The 20,146-nt window shown below is 40.5% G+C and overlaps 3 protein-coding genes across 4 annotated transcripts in view; 2 read left to right on the plus strand and 1 right to left on the minus strand.

Moving 5' to 3' along the window:
• Positions 1-1,317, minus strand: part of mctp1a (multiple C2 domains, transmembrane 1a) — a gene marked incomplete at both ends in the record, with an annotated part of 132,807 nt that extends 131,490 nt beyond the window's left edge. For both annotated transcript variants that reach the window (XM_083913066.1, XM_083913065.1), the window contains one exon: positions 796-1,317. In XM_083913066.1, coding sequence (XP_083769192.1) covers positions 796-1,317 — 522 coding nt within the window. The remainder of the gene's footprint in view (positions 1-795) is intronic.
• Positions 842-15,941, plus strand: fam81b (family with sequence similarity 81 member B; the record flags this gene model as incomplete). The annotated part of the gene is made up of 8 exons (XM_083912784.1): positions 842-903; positions 4,964-5,171; positions 6,162-6,280; positions 8,376-8,505; positions 10,316-10,422; positions 13,829-13,943; positions 14,357-14,546; positions 15,796-15,941. The coding sequence occupies exons 2-8, from the start codon at positions 4,986-4,988 to the stop codon at positions 15,939-15,941; spliced, it is 993 nt and encodes a 330-aa protein (XP_083768910.1). The 5' UTR covers positions 842-903; positions 4,964-4,985.
• A 1,349-nt stretch (positions 15,942-17,290) lies between these two features.
• On the plus strand, positions 17,291-20,022 carry LOC310945781 (uncharacterized protein). Its single transcript, XM_083911989.1, has 2 exons — positions 17,291-17,307; positions 19,091-20,022. The coding sequence occupies exon 2, from the start codon at positions 19,132-19,134 to the stop codon at positions 19,798-19,800; it is 669 nt and encodes a 222-aa protein (XP_083768115.1). The 5' UTR covers positions 17,291-17,307; positions 19,091-19,131; the 3' UTR covers positions 19,801-20,022.
• The last annotated feature ends 124 nt before the right edge of the window (positions 20,023-20,146 follow it).

The raw sequence follows: 20,146 nt of genomic DNA on the forward strand, positions 1-20,146 counted from the left end.
AAATTTTAAGTTTTAAAAGTTTTCCCTCAGAACTGAATGCCATTTATGTGAATGTATCATAACAACTAGCCTACTATAGCTGACATATCCCTTTCTTCTAGGGTGCCCTGATTCAGCATGTTGACTTGTGTGGGAATAGACCTGCTGTCATCTCCATCCCTGCTAGTGGCATGCCTGATAACCATTTGGAAACATGTCACTTTTCATGTAAAGAACACATTGTGAACAGTTGAGCATGCCATGACCTCTTACAGCCCCTGTCTACTGGCAAGGACACTGTGACAGATGGACTGTGAAGCTAGGGGACAATCCCTGTAGGAAGAAAAGGATGTGATTGCGAGCTGAGCAGGCAAAAGGAGGCTGACATCAGAACATGCAGCCATGTGTAGAAATCCTATTAGTCTATGGTTGAAACAACCAGATACCAGGATAAAATATGGTATTACAGTGATGGTGACATGATAACAAACGAAGCAGCTTGTGATATAGTAACTGTGTGGTTGGCGATGATCACATAGGCATTAATTGGCATTGGTTGTAGTATGTCCCATACAGACGTGGTGCAGGGCAGAGTAAAGAAAGCAATGGACCTCAATCGATCAAAGCATCACATGATACGACAGTGAGCCCGTCGCAGCAGCAACGTCATTAAACTTGTCGCCTTTAGGCTATTTTATTTCTAGGGCAATGTTGCCCAACTCGCCTCCTTATGAATATACATTTTTACAATAGCTTTAATTGACAGAAATAGATCAACTGCCGGATGCGTGTTTTTCCACATGCGTCTTTACTCACAGAATCACTTGCGTTTTTACGCAGCTGCTCCTCCTCTCCTACCACCGCGGCCGGTTCCACCACCAGTTTCTCAAAGCACGCCGAGCCGAGAGAGGAGCTCTTCTGCTGGTACATGATCAGCTGGGATAGTTTAGGGCTGCCGTGCACCGTGAGCTCGGGTTTGCTCCCCGTGGCTCCAGCAGCTGCGCCGAGGGGATGTATAGGCTGGCCGTCGCTGCTGGTGCCGGGGACCGCGTCCCTTCCACGGGACATCTTATCTCCGTCAAACGGCGCCGGCGGAGAGCTGCACAGATTCGGCTGAGACGACGAAAAAACACGGTCCAACTGTTTCTTTTTCCTCTTAAACATCCATAACCCCGATTCCTTTTTGCTGCCCTCGGCGCCCCCGGCAGCCCGACGCTCCGATCTAGGACTGAGCCAAGGCTTAGTTTTCTCCTGGAAATTCTTCCAAATTCTCCGCTGGTAGGACAGAGACTCTTGTCCTTTGGTAGTGCTCTCGTCCTTAGGTGATTTCTGCTCCATGGTGCCTGTGCAGCAGCCAGCCAGCCTGAGCACACAGTGAATAGTGAAAGGGTGTCACAGTAAAACTGCTGCCGCTCGGGAGCACTTCCACTGATGATCAGGTTTAGAGCGCCAAGAAGGAGACGCACAGCGTGTGATGGTGATGGGGGTGTTAGTCTCCCAATGAACCTTGTAGGATGCCTGTGTAGGCAGCACTATAAATGTTATGTCACACACTGTACAGCACGCGTGCTAGGAAGCAAGCAATATAGCCTCATATATTGAAGACTGATCTCAGCTCAGTGGTGAAGTTGGAGCACATGCAGAGACTTCCCCAAGACTACCTAAAAATGCTTGGTAATGCTCAGCTTGGTTGTTGATGATGTTGGCGTCCCTGCTCCGTTCACTGTGCTTTACAAGGGTTTAGTCAAACTTCCCCATCAATTGTTATATTCAAATAAAGGCTGCACCACGCCTCCCTCTGGCCAGCATGTCACTTGACTGGATAATCTGTATGCTGGTGATTGCATAACAATGCCTGTGGAGATGTTTACAATTCAACTGAGGATTCTGTCACCCCCATCTGAGGTTATCTCTTTGTAGTTTGTGATTTTCCAGCCTCTATATCCAATCTTCAAAAGCAGTGACCTTGGTAAATACACAGAGTCCATAACCGTAGAGGTTTTAAAGAGTTCTCTTTTGCACCATGTGGCTGTTCTTGCACTATGGACGTGTCCGGATATGTTCTCCCTGTTAAACTAGTCAGACATCAGTGAATGTTATCACCCACATGCAACGAGCAGGCAGCTCTGAACAGACTCTTCTCTTTTTATATGCTGCTGCTGCTGCTGCTGCTGCTGCTGCTGCTGCTGCTGCTGTGCATCTAATAACTCATTACTTCTTCCCCTCTGGCCCTTGTTTCAGTGCTGGCCTGTTTCATCCCCTAGGTGAACACTGTGCCCACTGCTACAGTAGGTAAACAAACACACCGAAACAATAATTAACTCACTGTGCTTACACACAGAAGAGATCACTTAAAGACCTTTTTATCTACAAACTTGGCTGCTGAAAATGTACTTCTTTGGGAATTTGATAACTGGATGCACTTCATCCCACTACACAGAGAGGAACTTAGAGTGGAAGTCGCCTTGTATGCTGCTTGCATTGACATTTATTTATGCAAGACACTTTTGCTGATATGACCTTGGTATCACTTGTAGGAGGGATGATGCTGAAGGCATGAGTGAGTGGTGCTGATACTACCTTCTGTTGGCCTAGACCCATAATGTGATAATGATAATCAACCTTCAGGTGCGGGCATTCATGGCAACATTAATCTCTGTAGAAGAATAGCTCTTGTACTTTCTGGGTTTTTTTTCTGACATATTGACGCGCCCATGAGTAATCAGGAGATCAAGAGATGAGAATCCAATAACAAGTTTTGCTATTGCTTGCTCACCCATCCTACAAAACACTTTAATTACAACCAGGGGGGCACTGGCAGGCAGCAACACAGTAGACTGCCCTGCAAGGCTCTCTCAGTTAAGTAAATGGAGATCCGAGCATGTGAGCCAAAAAAATTCCTTTCAGCTACCATCGGCTTTTCTGGATAACTGATGAGACTGCAGTGAGCAGGCCTTTCCTCTTAATGATCCTGGTCCTGTTGATAAGAGACTATTCCACAGTGAGTGTGTGCGTGTGCGGCTGTACAGTGTGCACATACACCTGCAGAAAAGCAGGATAATTTCCACTGACTGCAACTGCATGTAATTCAATGGCATTACTCAAACAACTTAAGTCATGCTGTATGATAATGTAGGTCAGGTCTTGGTTAAATGAAACAAAATGAGGCCATTTTCACTGTGTTGAGTCATGGCTCTCATAATTCATTCATTCAGAGAAAAGATAAATGGCCAACTGATAGCTAGCTAGTTATATTGTGTGCAATGAAACAGCAGAGGACGTGGATGGAGAGCTGATTTGGACAATATTTCTTCACTGTCTGCGCTCAGTTCAAATATGAATTATTACATATTCTGTTTCCAAGCCTCAACCGGCTTCAGCCATGGGAATCTCTTAGTCCTGGTCAATGAGTGATTTAAGTCAATGCTGAACTCCAAAAACACATTTATAATAGTTTTTAGTATGGCTACCATGACCTACATACAGTAGGATAGAACCAATTATGAGCAAAAGGGTTTTGTTTGATATTGATTTGAATGTGAATTGACTGTTGTACTTATAACAGAAATAACATAAATATAATGGAAAAAAGCAACAGACCCGTAATTACTGAAAGCTTTTATGGTATTTACTTACTTATATCAGTGAAAGGGAGTACCATGTACAAAAAATACTAAATAGAAGGCCAAATGTTGGAAGAAAAACATTTTTTTAACATCTTATTATAGATCAGAGAAAAGTGATAACAGTGAAGTCACCATTACATTACAAAACAAAACCCTCTTATGTATTTATTTATCTATAAAGTAGGCAACTATCCAGGTCATAGAATATCTAGAAGACTTAACTCAAAGGCAGCTAGACTCTTTAGTTCCCTTTGACAAACAAATGCAGTTGCCTTTTGACTTAGCGATGGTTTGAGAGCCACCGCCTTGATAATTGTGTTGTTGTTTGTGGACTGATATGCCATTTCTTTAGAGTTTACAAGTACAAATAATGTTCACACTCGATGTTCTGGTTTGCTGAGTTAAGCTGCTATACAATACATCAAAAATCATACTGGCAGGCAGGCACACCCCCCTCAAGGAGACCACAGTTACCAAGGGACAACACAAACACACAAACTTAAGAGGCAGCTGAAGAAAAGCACAGGCCTGTGAGTATTCTGAAATTTATACATTCATTATGAAAATTCATCCCTAATGTATCGTTCTACAAAAAGAACATATTATTGCATTATACGCGTTTTATTGTGCCTAGAGGACTACAAAATGTTTATTCTATTGATTTTAACCAAAGAATACACACAATACATTTTACAGCAGTAAGGCAAACAAAGCAGATTAGAAACATATTTGAGTGAAAGCTACTGTCACCACATTATGTAATATGTGTATTTCTTTTTAGATGAGAAAAATGTCACGCGGGTCAAAGTTACAGCCCTATCAGAGCTCCACCAGGTACCTTCTCTTATTGAATTGCTCTATTTGATATTTCTATCTATTACCCTCAAAAATAATACAGTACCTTCATACTTTTCACCTTCCTTAGTTCCTGTGGGTCACTAATTCGATTCTAAAATCAATCTGCGAGAGACAAGTTATAGTTAGTCTCACTGATGGGATGGGAATACATTTAGAAACCACCAGTGACCTTTCTAAAATCGCTGTGAATCACATTGATCAAATTAATCCTTAATCCACAGTAGCGTCAGACAGGTTGACACAGCACGCAAAGGGACATGAAGTCAAGAGGTGTGAGGATGACCTGAGGGTATGAAAACCAGTGCATTCTCATTCCATCTTCATTATTCCCCTGGGTGGATGAATATGAGTGCTTCATTGATTTATACTGTAAAATGATATACATGTTTTTTTCCTGAATGCATTCCAGGGCGAGAGAGAATCAATAACAAAGAGTTTCTAATCAAAACTTTTAAAACTCAAAGCTTGTTTTCTTTGTTTCTGTGTATTTCCCGTTTAAGGCCTGATGTCTTGGAGGGCAGTATGAGTAATCAGGAGAGGACACTGGCTGTGCTGCTAGAACAGGCTTTCAGGATCAAAGAGGAGGTGACAGCAGGTCTGCACTCCACCCAAGGCTCCATTCAGAAAGAGGCACTGTCTCGCAAGCTGCTGGAGAATCACATTCTGACCATCACACGCATCGTTAAGCAGCTTAGCATGGACATACAGGTATACAAGTGGGAATCTGGTGGATGTTAGTGTTGTTCAATTGAAATTTGCTAATTTGCTTAATTGATGTATTGTTGTCATGTGTCCTTTTTGGACAGAAATAGCTCCTCATTATGCAAATAAAGTCATTGTCCATGTGTGTGGATTCCCTTTTCTCATTATTTTTCTGGTTTCCTGCTCCTTCTTTCATCTGCTCTCCTCTCCTCTCCAGTCTTTTGATGTGCAACACACACACACGCCTGCAAACTCACAGCTGATTTGATTACACCTGATAGAATGGTGCAACGCCTGAGCAAAGTCTTCCTGCTTCCTCATCAACATCAGTTCGTGGACATTTTGTCTCTATAAGCAAAAACCTAATGATGTACACCGTATGTGGTTAAATAAATACTGCCAAGTTACGCGCTAACCTCAGAACTGGAAAGTCCATTGAAATATGAATCATGAAACAAATGAGAGGTTGTTTGGAGTCATCTTTGACAGAATAGAACATCATGCCACGGTTTGATAACCGCCCTACACACACAGAGCACAAAAATGAAGTACGCCACTTCATTACTGCCTACCAAAATGGGCCATTAACATGATTAGAGGCTGTCATTTTTGATATAATACATGAATGCCTGAGAGCGAATTATACATGCACATGAAGAAATTATAAGCTAAGTCATGAAGTGAATATGCTGGTTAATCAAATGAAAGGAACACCACACAGTCACTACTTGGTCTTATGATCAGCCAGGGGGTTGTCTCGTTGATGTTGGTTTATTGGAGACACTGCACGCATGCGAGTGGCCTGTTTTATACAATGACCATTCATGCAAAAGTGGTGAGGAAATTTAGGGCTTTCACAGCAAAGGCAAAATTGTAGTTTGACCCACAATGGTTATTTTGACAACTTTAAAAAAGGGACAGAAGGGGAATAATCACATTAAACGTCCTTTAATATGAATGAGACATATACAGTATATGCTCTCTCTTTCTGAGCAGGCGTTGGAGAGACAAATCAACCAGCGGGACTCCATCACTTCTGTGACCACAATGGCTGTTCAAAGACTGGATCAGAAGAACATGGCTGGCATTGGAGACCTGAGAGGACGAGTAGCCAGGTATGCACACTGGGTCAAATAATGTCTGCAAACACTGAGGTACAAAGTAACTGCTCAGTGTTAACAAATGCAGCAATGTAATGATCCCTGAGTGCTAGCACATTGAAACTTTCCTCTAAAGCCTTACTTGGAGGGATTGTTGTTTAGCCCTAGATTTGATGCACAAGAGATTTGACTGATTAGCTTTTCTTTGCCATACTCCTACTTGTTTTCCTCTTCCTCTAATGAAGAGAAATTATAGCCTGTATCTTGTCTGGCAGCTCTTCACAGTCTCATAACTTCCAATCCATCACGACATTGCCTCTGACACTCCCACAGAAACACGCACACATTATTTATTTTGTTCTCACCAGAATTAAGCTTCTAGGTTTGACACTGGAATGCTGAAGAGAGGCTGTCATCATTAGGATTGCATTAAGACTGGTGTCTTTGCTGTGTAGCTACCGAGGCTGAATTCTTTAAAACATGGCAATCATTGATCAATACACCTGAAATAATGTAATTTCTCATCAGACAGTTGATCAAGGATTCGGGCAAGACTGATTTTTAATTTTTGAGACTAATGCCAAAATGTACATGCTGAGAAATATTCACCAATTACCGATATGGTGGCCAATATGGGGAATTTTTGAGCTGTAATGAAAATAGACCTTACTCAAAAGGCTGCTCTCTTACAAAAACACTTTACTAAAGGATATTAAACATTATTTTACAATATCACATTGTCAACCGATTCCAGAAATGAACAGTGATAAAATAAAGAATAAATAGAAAAAAAAATCTAAATCAACATCTTGTTCAGTATCATTCAATTGGTGACCACTTAAATAAAGAATAAATATCTTTAATATCATTAAATAAATAGCCAACTGTACCGCTGTGTGATCAGTATCAGCAATTGCTGATCATTTAAAGTGAGAAATACAATAAATTCTTTTAAACAGAAAAAAATAATAGCTATATGACAACATTTCTAAAATCACCCTAATCATCGTTTTCTGAATTATATGTTTAGCAGAAGAGGTTTTCATATCTGTGCATATCAGAAATCATATATGCCAATAGATGGCGGTGTCTGTAATAAGCCAATATCTGCTGATAATATCGGCCAACCGATATATCGGTCTGGTTCTATCAAAGATGAATGTGATTTAATGAACATCTTATTTCACAGCAGGGCTGCCTCCTCCATGGTGATAAAGAGGTCAGTGGTAAGAGAGGATATTGCCTGTTACTCAACAAATAGCTAATTTATGGTCCAATAAAGGCTGTAGAAAAACCTCACCCATGCAGCATAATGACTTCTTGTGCATTAGTCATAAATAATCAAGTAAGTTGAGGGCCAGTGGTTTTTGATAAACTGTTTTGTGCTGTGCAGCCCTTTATGAAAGTGCTGTAGTAGTCTACAGGGAAACCCTTATTTTACACTGGGCATCTCCTTAATTAGCTGCTGGCTTTGGTTGTTGAGCTTACATCATATTTTATTACAAATATTACATTGACAAGCACACACACAGTAACCCTGGAGAGAGAGAGAGAGAGAGTACTTGCTGTCTCAGTGATGGCCTCTTAAATTAAGCACAGGAAGGAAGAGAACTATATTGCAATTCTGATAATAAGGGTTAGCACAGTTCATGCTTATTACATAAAGTGAACAGGCACTATGTTAGAGGCGGGGTGTTTAATGTGAGAGGCGGTAACATACTTTTCCACGATCTGCTGAATGTGTTTGGTGATACACTTATTAAACTATTTTACCTAATAATTTGTTGTCATGTTTTGCCTGTGATGTTATCAGTAATTCATCAACAGATAGAGATGTTTCCACTGGGATATTCAAATGGGTTAATTCAGCATTAAATGGATAAACAATCATTGCTTAAGATTCAGCAGCGCCTTCTTCTGGCTCCCATTATTGATAAGTGCATTTGTCTTGTTTGTCTACCATCTGAAATGTGTGTGCTTCAGAATAGAGCTAAACTGTTTTTCTCCAGCCTTTGGCTCATCTCACTGACTTCACATCTCTCCCCAACTCCCTCCCACCCCACTATTCTCATTCAACGCTCCCTCTCTGCTTCCCAACCTATTATGTCAGGTGTGACACCAGCATCAGCAAGCTGAGCGCTGACATGAATTCTGGGGAGCAGCATGGGATTATACTGCAGCGGGAGGTGGCACAGCTCCGGTCAGCCGTGGACGTACGACTCAAAGAGCTGGAAGTCAAGGTGAGAGGGTTTGGCAGAAGAAAGTTAAGTCCACATTATGTACAAAGCATCTAAACACTAATAGTCTTTAAAATCTAATACATACCTGGACATACCAATATCTTCATCTTCAGACATCTTGGAAGAACTTCTCAAGAGGGAATATTCTGCAATCCGTCATATTGCAGTCATGCAAAATTCCGGCTGTTGTTACTATCTGACTAATATTCCATTTAAATGGCAGGAAAATACTGCACTCCTGACTTTAGACCAGGTTTCTGTTGGGCAATAAAGCAATCTGTTTCTGCTGCCTCAAGATAGCAATGTGCCAACAATGACCCATAGACTGTATACTAGAGATGGACGTTACGAAGCTACCGTGACATCACCCATTGGTCTGCAGACTACCGTTTTAAAGCCAGGAGACTTACATTTTGGCCGTCTCCATCTTGGGTCTTTGAAACCGCACTTGCCGCATATTTGGACATGGCAGGGCTAGGGAGGAGAGCTAAGCAGCATCAGGCGTCACCTCTGTCGTTTTATTGAGAATGTTAGTCCAGCTGGTTGATTAGTGGGCGGTGCCTGAATTTGGCTCGATTTGGCTTGACAAATATTTTCATTTTACAGCTAAGCCATACGCTAAAATAGGTTATTTGAAAACACTATGCGTGAAATAGGCAATGCAGTAACAGAATCTTGATTCATATTTGGTCAGCGCTACCAATTTTCCCAGTTTAACTGGAGTTCACGGGCAGTCATTGAAACTACATCGGAGACTTCTCTGCTCTTGTAGGTCGTTTGGTTGGTTGCGGTGGAATCTTGCAGATGTAATTAGGAGCATTCTGGGAGCAGCAGGTGGAGTTAGAGTTACATGATTGTTTTCACAGATCGTCCGCGTCATAGTGCTGTCAGGATATAGTGACAATTTCAGCAAATATGAAGAAGAAAAGTATGACTTCAGCTTTAAAGATGTGGCTTTGTGACTTAAGACTCTTACTCTTGTTCTCATGTTTCTTAAATTAAGCCGTATTGAACTAAGTAGCAGAGTCTACAAACCCAAACATAATCCTTACCTCTCCTCTGTCTTAACATGCACACTCTCGCACACCAGTGTTGAGCCTAAGTAAGGAATAGTGCTCTCCGTTGTGAATTTATTTAGGCATATAAGGAGATTACATTCATTTAAATGATTCATCTGACAGAGCAATGTGAATCTGAATGAAAGTGTAAAGTCTTGCGAGATGAAGTATCCTGGCATCTTTGAGCTGGACTGAATTATTGTGTATACCAGGAAGTGAAGGTGGACACGTTAACAGATTCACACTCTGTCTACGATTTCTTTTGTGCAGTTATACTCTAATAAAGCGTAGTAACAAAAAAAGCAACATAGTATCTTAATTACTCAAAATATAAGGTGACTGAAAATGGCGACCATGTTTTCAGTTTGGGCAACTAAAAGCCAATGTCTTGTTGCCGGGCAACCACTTTTAAAAGTGTTGAGCCCTGCTACATCCAAAGCTGAGCCCAACTGCCCTCAACACACAATCGCAGTGAGCCTGCACTCAGTTTTGTTAGTGGCATAGAGGTAAATCACTGTGATGGCAGCACATTAGCTGTGGAGCAGTGGTCAAGCATGTACCATAAAGATAATTGAAAATGCAGTGAAAGTGGGTCACCGCTGTTACTCCCAGTCCTGACTGGCCACAGGAGTGGTGCAGTAGCTCAATCAGCTCGACTCAGCAAAAACCGCAGAGGGTAAATGTCAGATCATGGAGCAGGCACCACAAGGTGCTTCAATGTCACTTAACAGCGTGTGCTTTTTTCCCCCCAGTTTTACCACGACCTACGGAAGCTGGAGGCCTCATTGTCAGAGCATTCCCATGGCCAAAGAAACTCCATATCGGATCTGCATACACAAGTTAAACTACTAGAAGCCAGGTAAGGTCATTAAATAATAAGTGAAAGCATAACCCAAAAGACCTTGATCACTTGTAATACTAAGACATTTAGTCAGATTCATTTTAATTTCTTCTTTTGTTTCTTCTCATGGACTGACCTTGGTGCACAGTGGTGCCCCTGTACATTAACAGCAACATAGCAACCAGTGATTAGGAGTAAAAAACAAAAAAGACAGCAAAAATGGCTCACAACTGATACTCTACAGCAACATGTCTTATCTTGTGGTGATAACCATTTCAATCAGGAAGACTTAATGATTACGTTTTAGATGTGAAAGTAAGAATTTATTTAACAATGCATCACATGAATAACATGATTGAATGACAGTCTTTGGCTATTAGACTCCATTGAGACTTCATGTTAAAGGGGTAGTGAAGCCGAGGGTAGAACAGGATACCCCCCCCAATGGAGTCTAGACACTGGTGGTGGTAAAGAGGAGATGACTGGGATGGATGCAGTGGAGAAGGAGTCCACATGATGCTGCTAAAGACATGGAGATGAATGGGGTGGAGGTGGCTGTTTGCCATCGCCTGACGCCTGGAATGACAGCAAAGAGAGAGACCACTTTAAAACTTTGACAGCTACAGCCTGATTGACTGAGGACAACAAGGAGATCCCTGATAGGTTAGAGAGAAGTGATGACCCCATCCCCAATTAGCTGACTGTTAATGTCTCTGAAAGAAGCGTGACAGCAAGAGAGATGTGAGATAGGATGAGGGGGGACAGTCTTCCTGTCTGAACTTCCGCTAAGCTACATTTGTTGTACACTGATTCTTCTGATAATATCAGACTGATATATGTTTTGGGGGGGAATTGTGCTACTGCTAAACACACAACACTGCAAAGTTTTAATGTAACTGCAATATGTACATGAAAAGATTGGTTTACAGGAGAATTACAATTATATATGTCTGTGGACTTTTGTAAAGATTAGCTTGCTATGTTTTTTCTCATTCCATACTTTCTTCAGCCTACATCTGAAGACTTCTTGAAGACTATTTTGTATTTAGTGTGTCGCTTATGACTGAAAAATATGGCCAATTTCTTGGCTAATTTGCCTTTGAGCAGCACTCCTCAGGTGAATTATTCTTTATGTCTCCCTTTTCGTTCTGCTCAGAGACCCACATCATAAATAATAATCTATGAGTTACTAATTTGCTTTAATAATATCCCCACTCAGTCCAAACTCTCTGCAGCTAGGCATTTCAGAGCCATGGCCATCTCAAACTATTGATGCCAGAGGCAGAGAAAATATCTTAGTTAAGTTGATTTATTAATCAATCTCATAAACTCAGCAATATGCTCTGCAGCAACATGCAAAATGAATCACACTTTTAACATACTGAAAACTGAAAGAGAAAGACATGAATGATGAATATGTTCTATTTAGTAATGTTGTAGATCTGTAGCCCAATGGAAACCAGGCCACTGATCATGTTGGAACCAAAAGAACAACAGATAAAAATAGATAAAAGGCAACACCATCTGTGTTTCTGAGCCAGGTAGAATAATGACAAAAACTAAAAACACCATTATTATTTCTTCCATCACCCCATCCAGGGTGCTCTTTGGTTATTCACTCTCTGAACTTAACCTGCCAGGTTTGTTGTGATGCTAAGTCATTATGAAGCAAACACAGCTGATTTCAGAGGGTTCTACCTAATTTATAGCTAGATACACTGAGTCGCACCTACTGGTCACTCTTGTTAGAAGATACAGTATTTAGGGCCTTAAAACCTGGAACAAGACATCTGAAAACAATTTCAAAATCCTACACAGAAGATGCCTATTGCCTAGACAACATACACTCGGAAAAAAACAGCCACCCACAGTACTGCTCACAGTACAAGGGCTACTGACAAAATAATCAAACAGAACACAACAGCAATTAAATGGAGGATGCACACTCACTGATCCTCTTACAATAGGAAAATGATAAACAAGCTTCTAAAAACTCATCTAACGTGCCAACTGTCAACATTAGCCAGATTAGCCAGTCAGCAGATCTGAAGAGGTAAATGAATGTGTAACAGGAGTCTAATTTGTTTTGCAGTCAGACACATAAATAAAGTCCTGGCATTTGCCTCATTGATTTTCTCATTTAGGAAGAATCCCTTAAATCAGAGGAATTGGAGAAAAAAAGGTCAATTGAAGTGAAGTGCCAATATGTTTTATATGTAATAGAAACTTTGCATGAGACATGGCGCATTGTGTACTATGGCACAATACTGCCAACACAATATTTCACTCAGCATAAGGTTGCAGCTTTCATCTGAGACATTTTAACATTGTTGACCCATGTGAGTAATCTGCGCTACGTACGGTTATATAAATGGCAACCCAGTCCAATATTTCAGGGTGAGGGAAATTTGTTTTGCTCTATCAAACAAACATTGTTCAGAGCTACAAATAGGCTGTAAAATCCACATCAAGCGTTTCTCAAGTCTTCATTCAGCATCATTCAACCACACTTCACATTTTTGAGCTAAGCTTTTTTTTTTTAGAAATCAAAGTATCCAACTCTTTATTTAAGATCTTAATAATAGTGACTAAATATCAAAAGAAACAAAATATTATTATTACTACTTATCATATGGTGTTTGAATCAATCTGCAAATGCTTATGTTTGTATGTGTGCAGATGGGTAGTCAGCTGTTCCTTTCCGAGTTTTATAATTAAAACAAAATTGAGTAATTGGTTTCTAAGAAAGTGAATAAGATTGTTTTTGTAGGTTGTTTGGGCACTGAATTAATAGAGCTCCAGGTTATCTACCCCCGCTCCATGCGCAGTTAAGCACGAGCACAGGCTGAGCGGCTGGAAAGGAGGGGGGAATGAGATGTGTGTGCAGTGAGGACACCACAGCCTGCCTAAGTTTGTGTGTCACAAATAGCAGCAACACTCAACCACGTGTTCTGCCTGCTGAGGATGGCATCAAGTAACCCAAAAAAAGAAGCGCTGTTGCTGAGGAAGTCTCACCTCTAATTACCAAAGAGTGAACACGATTCTGAACACAGACTTTTAAACAGCTTCGAACAACTGAACACAAAGCATCTTGCATCTGTTTTCACTCCAGCATACATTTCAGAGGTGCCAATAAAGTAATGGTTATGGAAACAAATTCTTATTCCAATGCCAAGCGCCATGTAGTGCCAAGTAGAAGATGTATGGGCCTGAATTTACAACAAGCATTGGTCCGGTTTCCAGGTATTTGCTAGTATTTTTTAGACATTTATGATCCAATCTACTAATGGTGTTTTCAGTGTCTAGTTTGAAACAAAGAAATATAATCAGTAACCTCATAACTGTCATATGTTACTAACTTGTGACTGCAAGTAAAGCCTACTACATTTCTTTTCTTTCCTTTCTATTCTTGATGGCTCTGCAGGATGTTGGGTGAACTGAAGGAAGCCAAGGAGCAGACACATTTGCTGAGGAAGTGGACAGAACAACAGCTCAAAAGCTTAGCCCAGACTCAGGCAGAACAACTGCAGAACAAAACGGTACCGTCAGTTTGATCCACAGCTTATGTTTGCAATAACAACATTCAAGTAATAGGAGGCCCTATTCGGAATAAATTATGGCTGTACATTTGGTCTCCTTTGTCTTTAAGGTCAAATGTGAGGGGTTCACACTTTTTGAGATATGAGTCAGGAAAAAAAAGTATTTCAATTTGAAAAATGATGATCAAGTAGAACAGAGGGTGATAAAGCTGCAGAGTTAAAGGGAGCGTTTTGTACGGGTCAGTTGTTCAAGGTGCCACCTGAGACATTTTTAAGTACTGTTATTATTAAATTAGCCATGAGACGTGCTATAATTAGATGTTTACAGTAATATATCAAAAGTAAAAGTCTTGGTTAAAAACTGTCCGTGCTCCAAGTGCTCTAAGTTTTAGTTTTTATGTGTGTGCTCTGAGGTGGAGGCAGCTGTCCAGCTACGTGCCCTGGAGGCCCGTGTGGAGCAGCTTGAGACTGAGCGGGATCAGGCCATCCGCAGTCAGGGCGATCAGCTGAAAGGTTTTGAAACCAAACTTAGTAAAAGAATGACCACAGTGGAGAGCGGCCTTCATCAGGAGCTGCAGCTGCTCAAACAAGAATACCACAAAGGTAGGTGATCACTGTCTGTAACTTGCTGTCATCAGTGACTAAACACACACATACTACACTTATGTACCTTGTATACGTCAAGGAAAAAAAATGCAAATGCAGAAAAGCTTCACAAAAGAGTCAGACATAGAGAGAAAGTTCTTAAATTGACATGACCTGACTACACTAATATATATATAAGTGGTACATTTATATATACAACATAACTGTCTGAAATATATATAGATTTTCAATATGACAAGACAAATCAAACATGTAGTATTACATCATATCGAAAAAATGTTTCTAGAGACATGGTCAAGACTCCCTCTCTCTTTATGCCAAAGAAAACTACCAACAACACACTGATCGGCTTCTAGTCATAAATACAGCAGGTTTTTTTTTTTACCAGATTAAATCATTTGAATGTGAGCTACAGCTGTCTCATGTAGATACCTCAAAACTAATAAATCCTATAGTAGGACAAGCCATGGGAGAATATGCATCAAGCTGTTGTTGACATCCATCCACATGACTGTTTCAATTGGGTCACTGGCTCATTTCACAGGAGCCCTAGCACAGGATCTCAAACGTTGCCCTGTCAAACGTTGCCCTGTCTATATAGTGCTTATTAAAGTGTAGACAGATAGAAAAGAGAGCAGGAGTAAACTCTATGAATCATCGCTCAGCCACCGCTCTCAGTAAGAGCCATCTATCCACAGCTCTATTTTAAGTAAATGATGAAAAGATGGAAGGAGATGGTAATAGAGGAGAGAAATGGAATACATAAATGATGAGTGTTGTAAATATTCGTGGCAAGACAGGCTGGGAGTCAAGAAGAGAAGGAGAGAGATTTAATACAGTATCATTTTATCAGAAAGTTTATTCCACTGCCTCAGCGCACAGTCACTGGATATCACTTCTCTGACTACATGCAATCAATATTGAAAAATGTTTCCATTTGCCCAGTATGTTCTTAACTACAGCCATGTAGCCAGTAGCATATCAGAGAGAGCAAAATACATGTTAACATAAAGAAATGAATTGAAACCAAAATGAAATGTAACAGATTTTTGTTTACTGTTATTATACCAAATAACAAAATGTTGGCACTAACACAAATAACTATCACAAAGCTCAAGTTAAAGAGCGTTATAAGAAATGTAGCGGACAAAAAGCCCAACTCATTTCTATATAACAGCAGCATTCATAGAATATTTTTCACCTCAAATGGTGACCGTCTGTGCATCCCTTTTTCTCTTTTGGACAGGGTTTATGTCTGTCCATGATGCCATTGAGTCACTGAGGCACATAGGTGACATCAAATCCCGCCTTGACAAGCAGAAGCTCCAGAAGGATATCAGGCACGTCCGTAGCAAGGTAGCAGAGCTCAATGACTTTGGAGACATCAGCTGAAGAGGAGCTCCTTGTTACTGTCACATCTCTACTGAAGGAATTGCTTAAGATTTACTCTGTTAAACCAAAAGGCATGCCAGTCAGTGGGAGTTACCTGTTTTCTCACTGGCTTTATTCACATCCTATTCTATGAGCCCACAGTTATTTAGACTATGGAGAATTACTATATTTAATCAAATCGCTCTCTGAAAATATTGAAGAACTTGATTACAGTCAGTGTGTGTGTGTTGTGTTTAATAAATGAAAATGCTCTAACTATATACTGTGTATATATATATATATATATATATATATATATATATATATATATATATATATATATATATATATACACACACATATATATGTATATATATATTTAATGTCATGGCATAGAGATAAAAACATGGGATATTTACAATTCTAGAGGTGTCTTATCAAACTGTTAAGGCTATTACTATAAAACTCTCCAGTTTTACTAGATATATCATGAAATCTAATGGCAAATCACTGCAGGATGGGCACTATATTCCAGTATCAACTTTGATATCAGCGTTACAGGTAAAGCCTGCTCGAAATCAAAACATTGACACAGGCAAATTGGGATTTTAATTCTGCCTTGTTCACTTAACCCGAAACAGGACTCAATATGCATGGCAAATCATGTTCAGAATCAGAATCAGAAATACTTTAACAATCCTAGGGGGAAATTGTTTTCATTTCAAACTCCAGCTATACAAACAACATATTTAACAATAACAATATTATACAGACAATATATATTTGTAAAAACAGAATATAAAACAGTGTATATATATATATATATATATATATATATATATATATATATATAAAATATCAAAAGTAATACATACAGATCAATAGTACTGTAAAAATGTGCAGTGTGCCGTTGTTCTGTAGGCTAACTGCTGGAAAGACTCCCACATTAACGTAATGCGAAGAGCCATGGATAGATATCCTGTTCAATGGAGGATACTCATTTTAATTTGCCTGTGAATGTTCTCATTCGTCCAGGTCATCGTTATCCTCAAAGCAATTTCAGTCAAAAACAACTGGACTGGTTGTTTGTCTAGGAAGACGTTTCACCTCTCATCCAAGAGGCTTCATCAGTTCATGTACGCATCTGAGCAGGCTGGGACTGGTCCATCTTAATTTGGAATTGTCACTTGTTAGACGAAATGTGAAAAGGATCGAGTGGCCAGTACGGGGATCGAACCCGCGACCTTGGCGTTATTAGCACCACGCTCTAACCAACTGAGCTAACCGGCCCTGTACGTAGGGTCACGTGACGTCATAATGAACTATGAAACCTACTGAACCGAAAGCAAAAGTTATTGATCTGTCAAAAAGCGACTCGTCACTGACGGTAGGGTTTATTTGTTTTCACCTTTAAATGTTTGTACTTGTAAGTCAACAAATTAACGAGTAATTAATGAGTCATAACACAATATGTATGTAGTCTTACTGTGGGCTAAAAAAACTTTAATTTAATTGGTGTACTTTTCTGACACACGGACCGCATATGGTTGTATAAGTTATTGTGCACTGTAGACCAGTGCTTCACAAACTGAGGGGATAAAGTAAAGCTGAATGAATCTGATTATAAAGTAACACTAACCGAATTAGTGTGTAATGAAACGAGCCAGGCCATCAAGATACAAGTCAGCAGCAACATTTGTTGTCATGTGTGGAGTCATAAAAGGGAGAATGTCACTCAATACATAAGTATGAGGAAGCATCAAAAGACACAAGGCAAGGAAAGATCATTTGCACAGCAGCTCTCAACAACAAGGCTGTTGTGCTTTAAATAAGAGTAATTAAGACAAGTTATGAAATAAATCAATTGTATATAGACAGAAAATGCAACATGGCTTTCACTTGCTTCTGCTAAGTTAAAGTTACACCCTGACTGCTCTTAAAGAGGCCCTATTATGCTAGTTTTCAGGGTCATGTTTGTATTTTTCTGGTCAGCTACAATAGGTTGCTGCAACATGCTTTGATCTTCAAAAAACACATTATATTTCTCATTTTGCCCATTACTGCAGCAGAGATGAGAAGCTCAGTGTGCTCTTACTGGTTGCCGGTCGACTATGCTGTGATTAGTCAATTATTTAGGAAGCCGTCGGATATGTTATGGCCTTACCATATACAGAATCATGCTGCTTTCATGTGCTATAGAAGAAGACAAAAGAGATAGCTAATATCTCTGTTTTAGCTACATAAGCTTGGCCTTTTCTGAAGCACATGATCTTACCTGCCAGCTCAAAAACAGTGCTGTAATAAAGTAGACTTTTGCTTTGCGCTTTGCACTCCGCCATGTTGAAAAGGTCAAAGGTTATCTCATTTCTGCAACTTGTGTATCAAAATATTCTTCCAGTTTCCCAGTGGAAATTATCATGAGGGGGTAATCATGTGCAATTTTCACGTCGGATTTTGGTATTTACCAATTTTCCATAGGACGTGAAGGCTCCATCAGTTTTTATATGGGAGCTAGCCGCGTAACATGCTAATTTCAGCTTTAACAGGTTAACCTCCAAATTAGACACCAAAAAAGCATAAAAGTGGCCGAATTTACAGCTTCAAAGTTTACAGTTTGGTCCCAGACAGCTGGTAGCAGTTACAGATCCATCCTGAGCTTTGGTTTTGAAGTGACTGTGTAACATAAAGTTACTGAACCCTTGTTGGGCAGTTTACAGTCATTGTGAGGACATTTCAGACAAAAGTCCAAATAACAAAATCCTTACAAATAAAGTTAATCCACTGGGTTTCCAGCTCCTCTGATGATGGGAGTATATGACGGCTATTCTGTTGGTTTTTGCAGCCGGCAACGGAGCAGGTAACTGACATGTCCTGGTGGCTAACCGCTAGTCTGCGCAAGTCCGCCCCGGTCTGTTGATGAGACACTATATTCACGGAAGTAAACACGGAAATGCTATCAAAGCGTTTCAGGCAGATAATGAGATGTAGTGTCTGAGGGAGACACGACCATGGAGAAAACTCTGTTTGCCGTGCAATATCGTTTTTACCTTTTACATGCACAAACAAATTATATAACATACTAAAGGTCAGGGAAAACCAAACAAAAGCATAATAGGGCCTCTTTAAATCTGCCACAACATGATGCTAATTCAATGTATTCATCTCTGCAGACTTGAACAACACCCTCCATCAGCCTCAAACCTACATCAGGATGTCAGTGCAGTTCTCTGGTTGGGAGGTGGTTGACGACGGTGCTTCTTATCCAGGCGTGGATCTGGAGCCATCCCAGAAACCCCAAAACCGGGGTGTGTACACTATGTACCATGGGACCAGCGTCGCCAGTGCACGAGTCATCGTTACCAATGGTTTTAAACAGTCATCCGGTGGCATGCTGGGAAGGGGTGTGTATGTCAGTCGTGATATCAAGAAGGCATCTCATTATCCATTGAACAGTAACATTACAGACCGTGTGGTCTTCAAGTTAAATGTGCGTGTTGGTCGTGTCAAGCGTATTGACCAAGACAATCATCCCATGCAGTACACCTGGCACGCAAATGGCTACGACACTGCCTGGGTGCCCCCCAACATCGGCCTCAAAGCTGTGCGCAGCGGCCTAGAGGAGGACTGTGTGTTTGACCCCAAAAGAGTGAAGGTGGTAGGCATTGCAAAGGCACCAAACACCACCATACAGAAAGAACTTCAACAGCTTCTCAGATCCAAAGGCTCCGGAGGAGGTGATGCTGCTGCTGCAACAACTGTTTGTTCACTGTGTAAGAGAAAGACCCAGCAGGGTTCTCCACACACCAAGCAACAGTGCTGGGAGTGTGGGAAAAACATCTGCATACTCATGTCCAAGCATCACTGTCCCGCCAAACCCTGACAGGGGTATATGGATAAGGAGAATACAGGCATAAATGGTGAAATGCGGGGGTGCAATCATAATTTAGTTTGAGTTTATACAGTAGTTTAGTATACAGTATACCTCACATGCATGATGTGCATGCAGTGACTTTTTTCCTGTCTGACAGTTTGGGATTGAAATTAAAAAAAATTACTGTACTGGGCTCAGTATCATTGTAACAGAACTAATAACTAATAAATGTCATTGTTATGTATGTTTGATATGACTCCTATTTCTTGAGGAGACACGCTCAGTTGTGATGCCTTCAGATGAAATCAGCTCGATGATTTCATAATTTTGCTGTTACAAAGTTCCAGATGGCGTC

Source organism: Echiichthys vipera (assembly GCF_963691815.1).
Source record: "Echiichthys vipera genome assembly, chromosome: 4".
NCBI classification, from domain to species: domain Eukaryota; kingdom Metazoa; phylum Chordata; class Actinopteri; order Perciformes; family Trachinidae; genus Echiichthys; species Echiichthys vipera.

Coding starts and splice junctions, on each gene's coding strand:
- LOC310945781 (XM_083911989.1), top strand. CDS start 19,132: ATGTCAGTGCAGTTCTCTGGTTGGGAGGTGGTTGACGACGGTGCTTCT.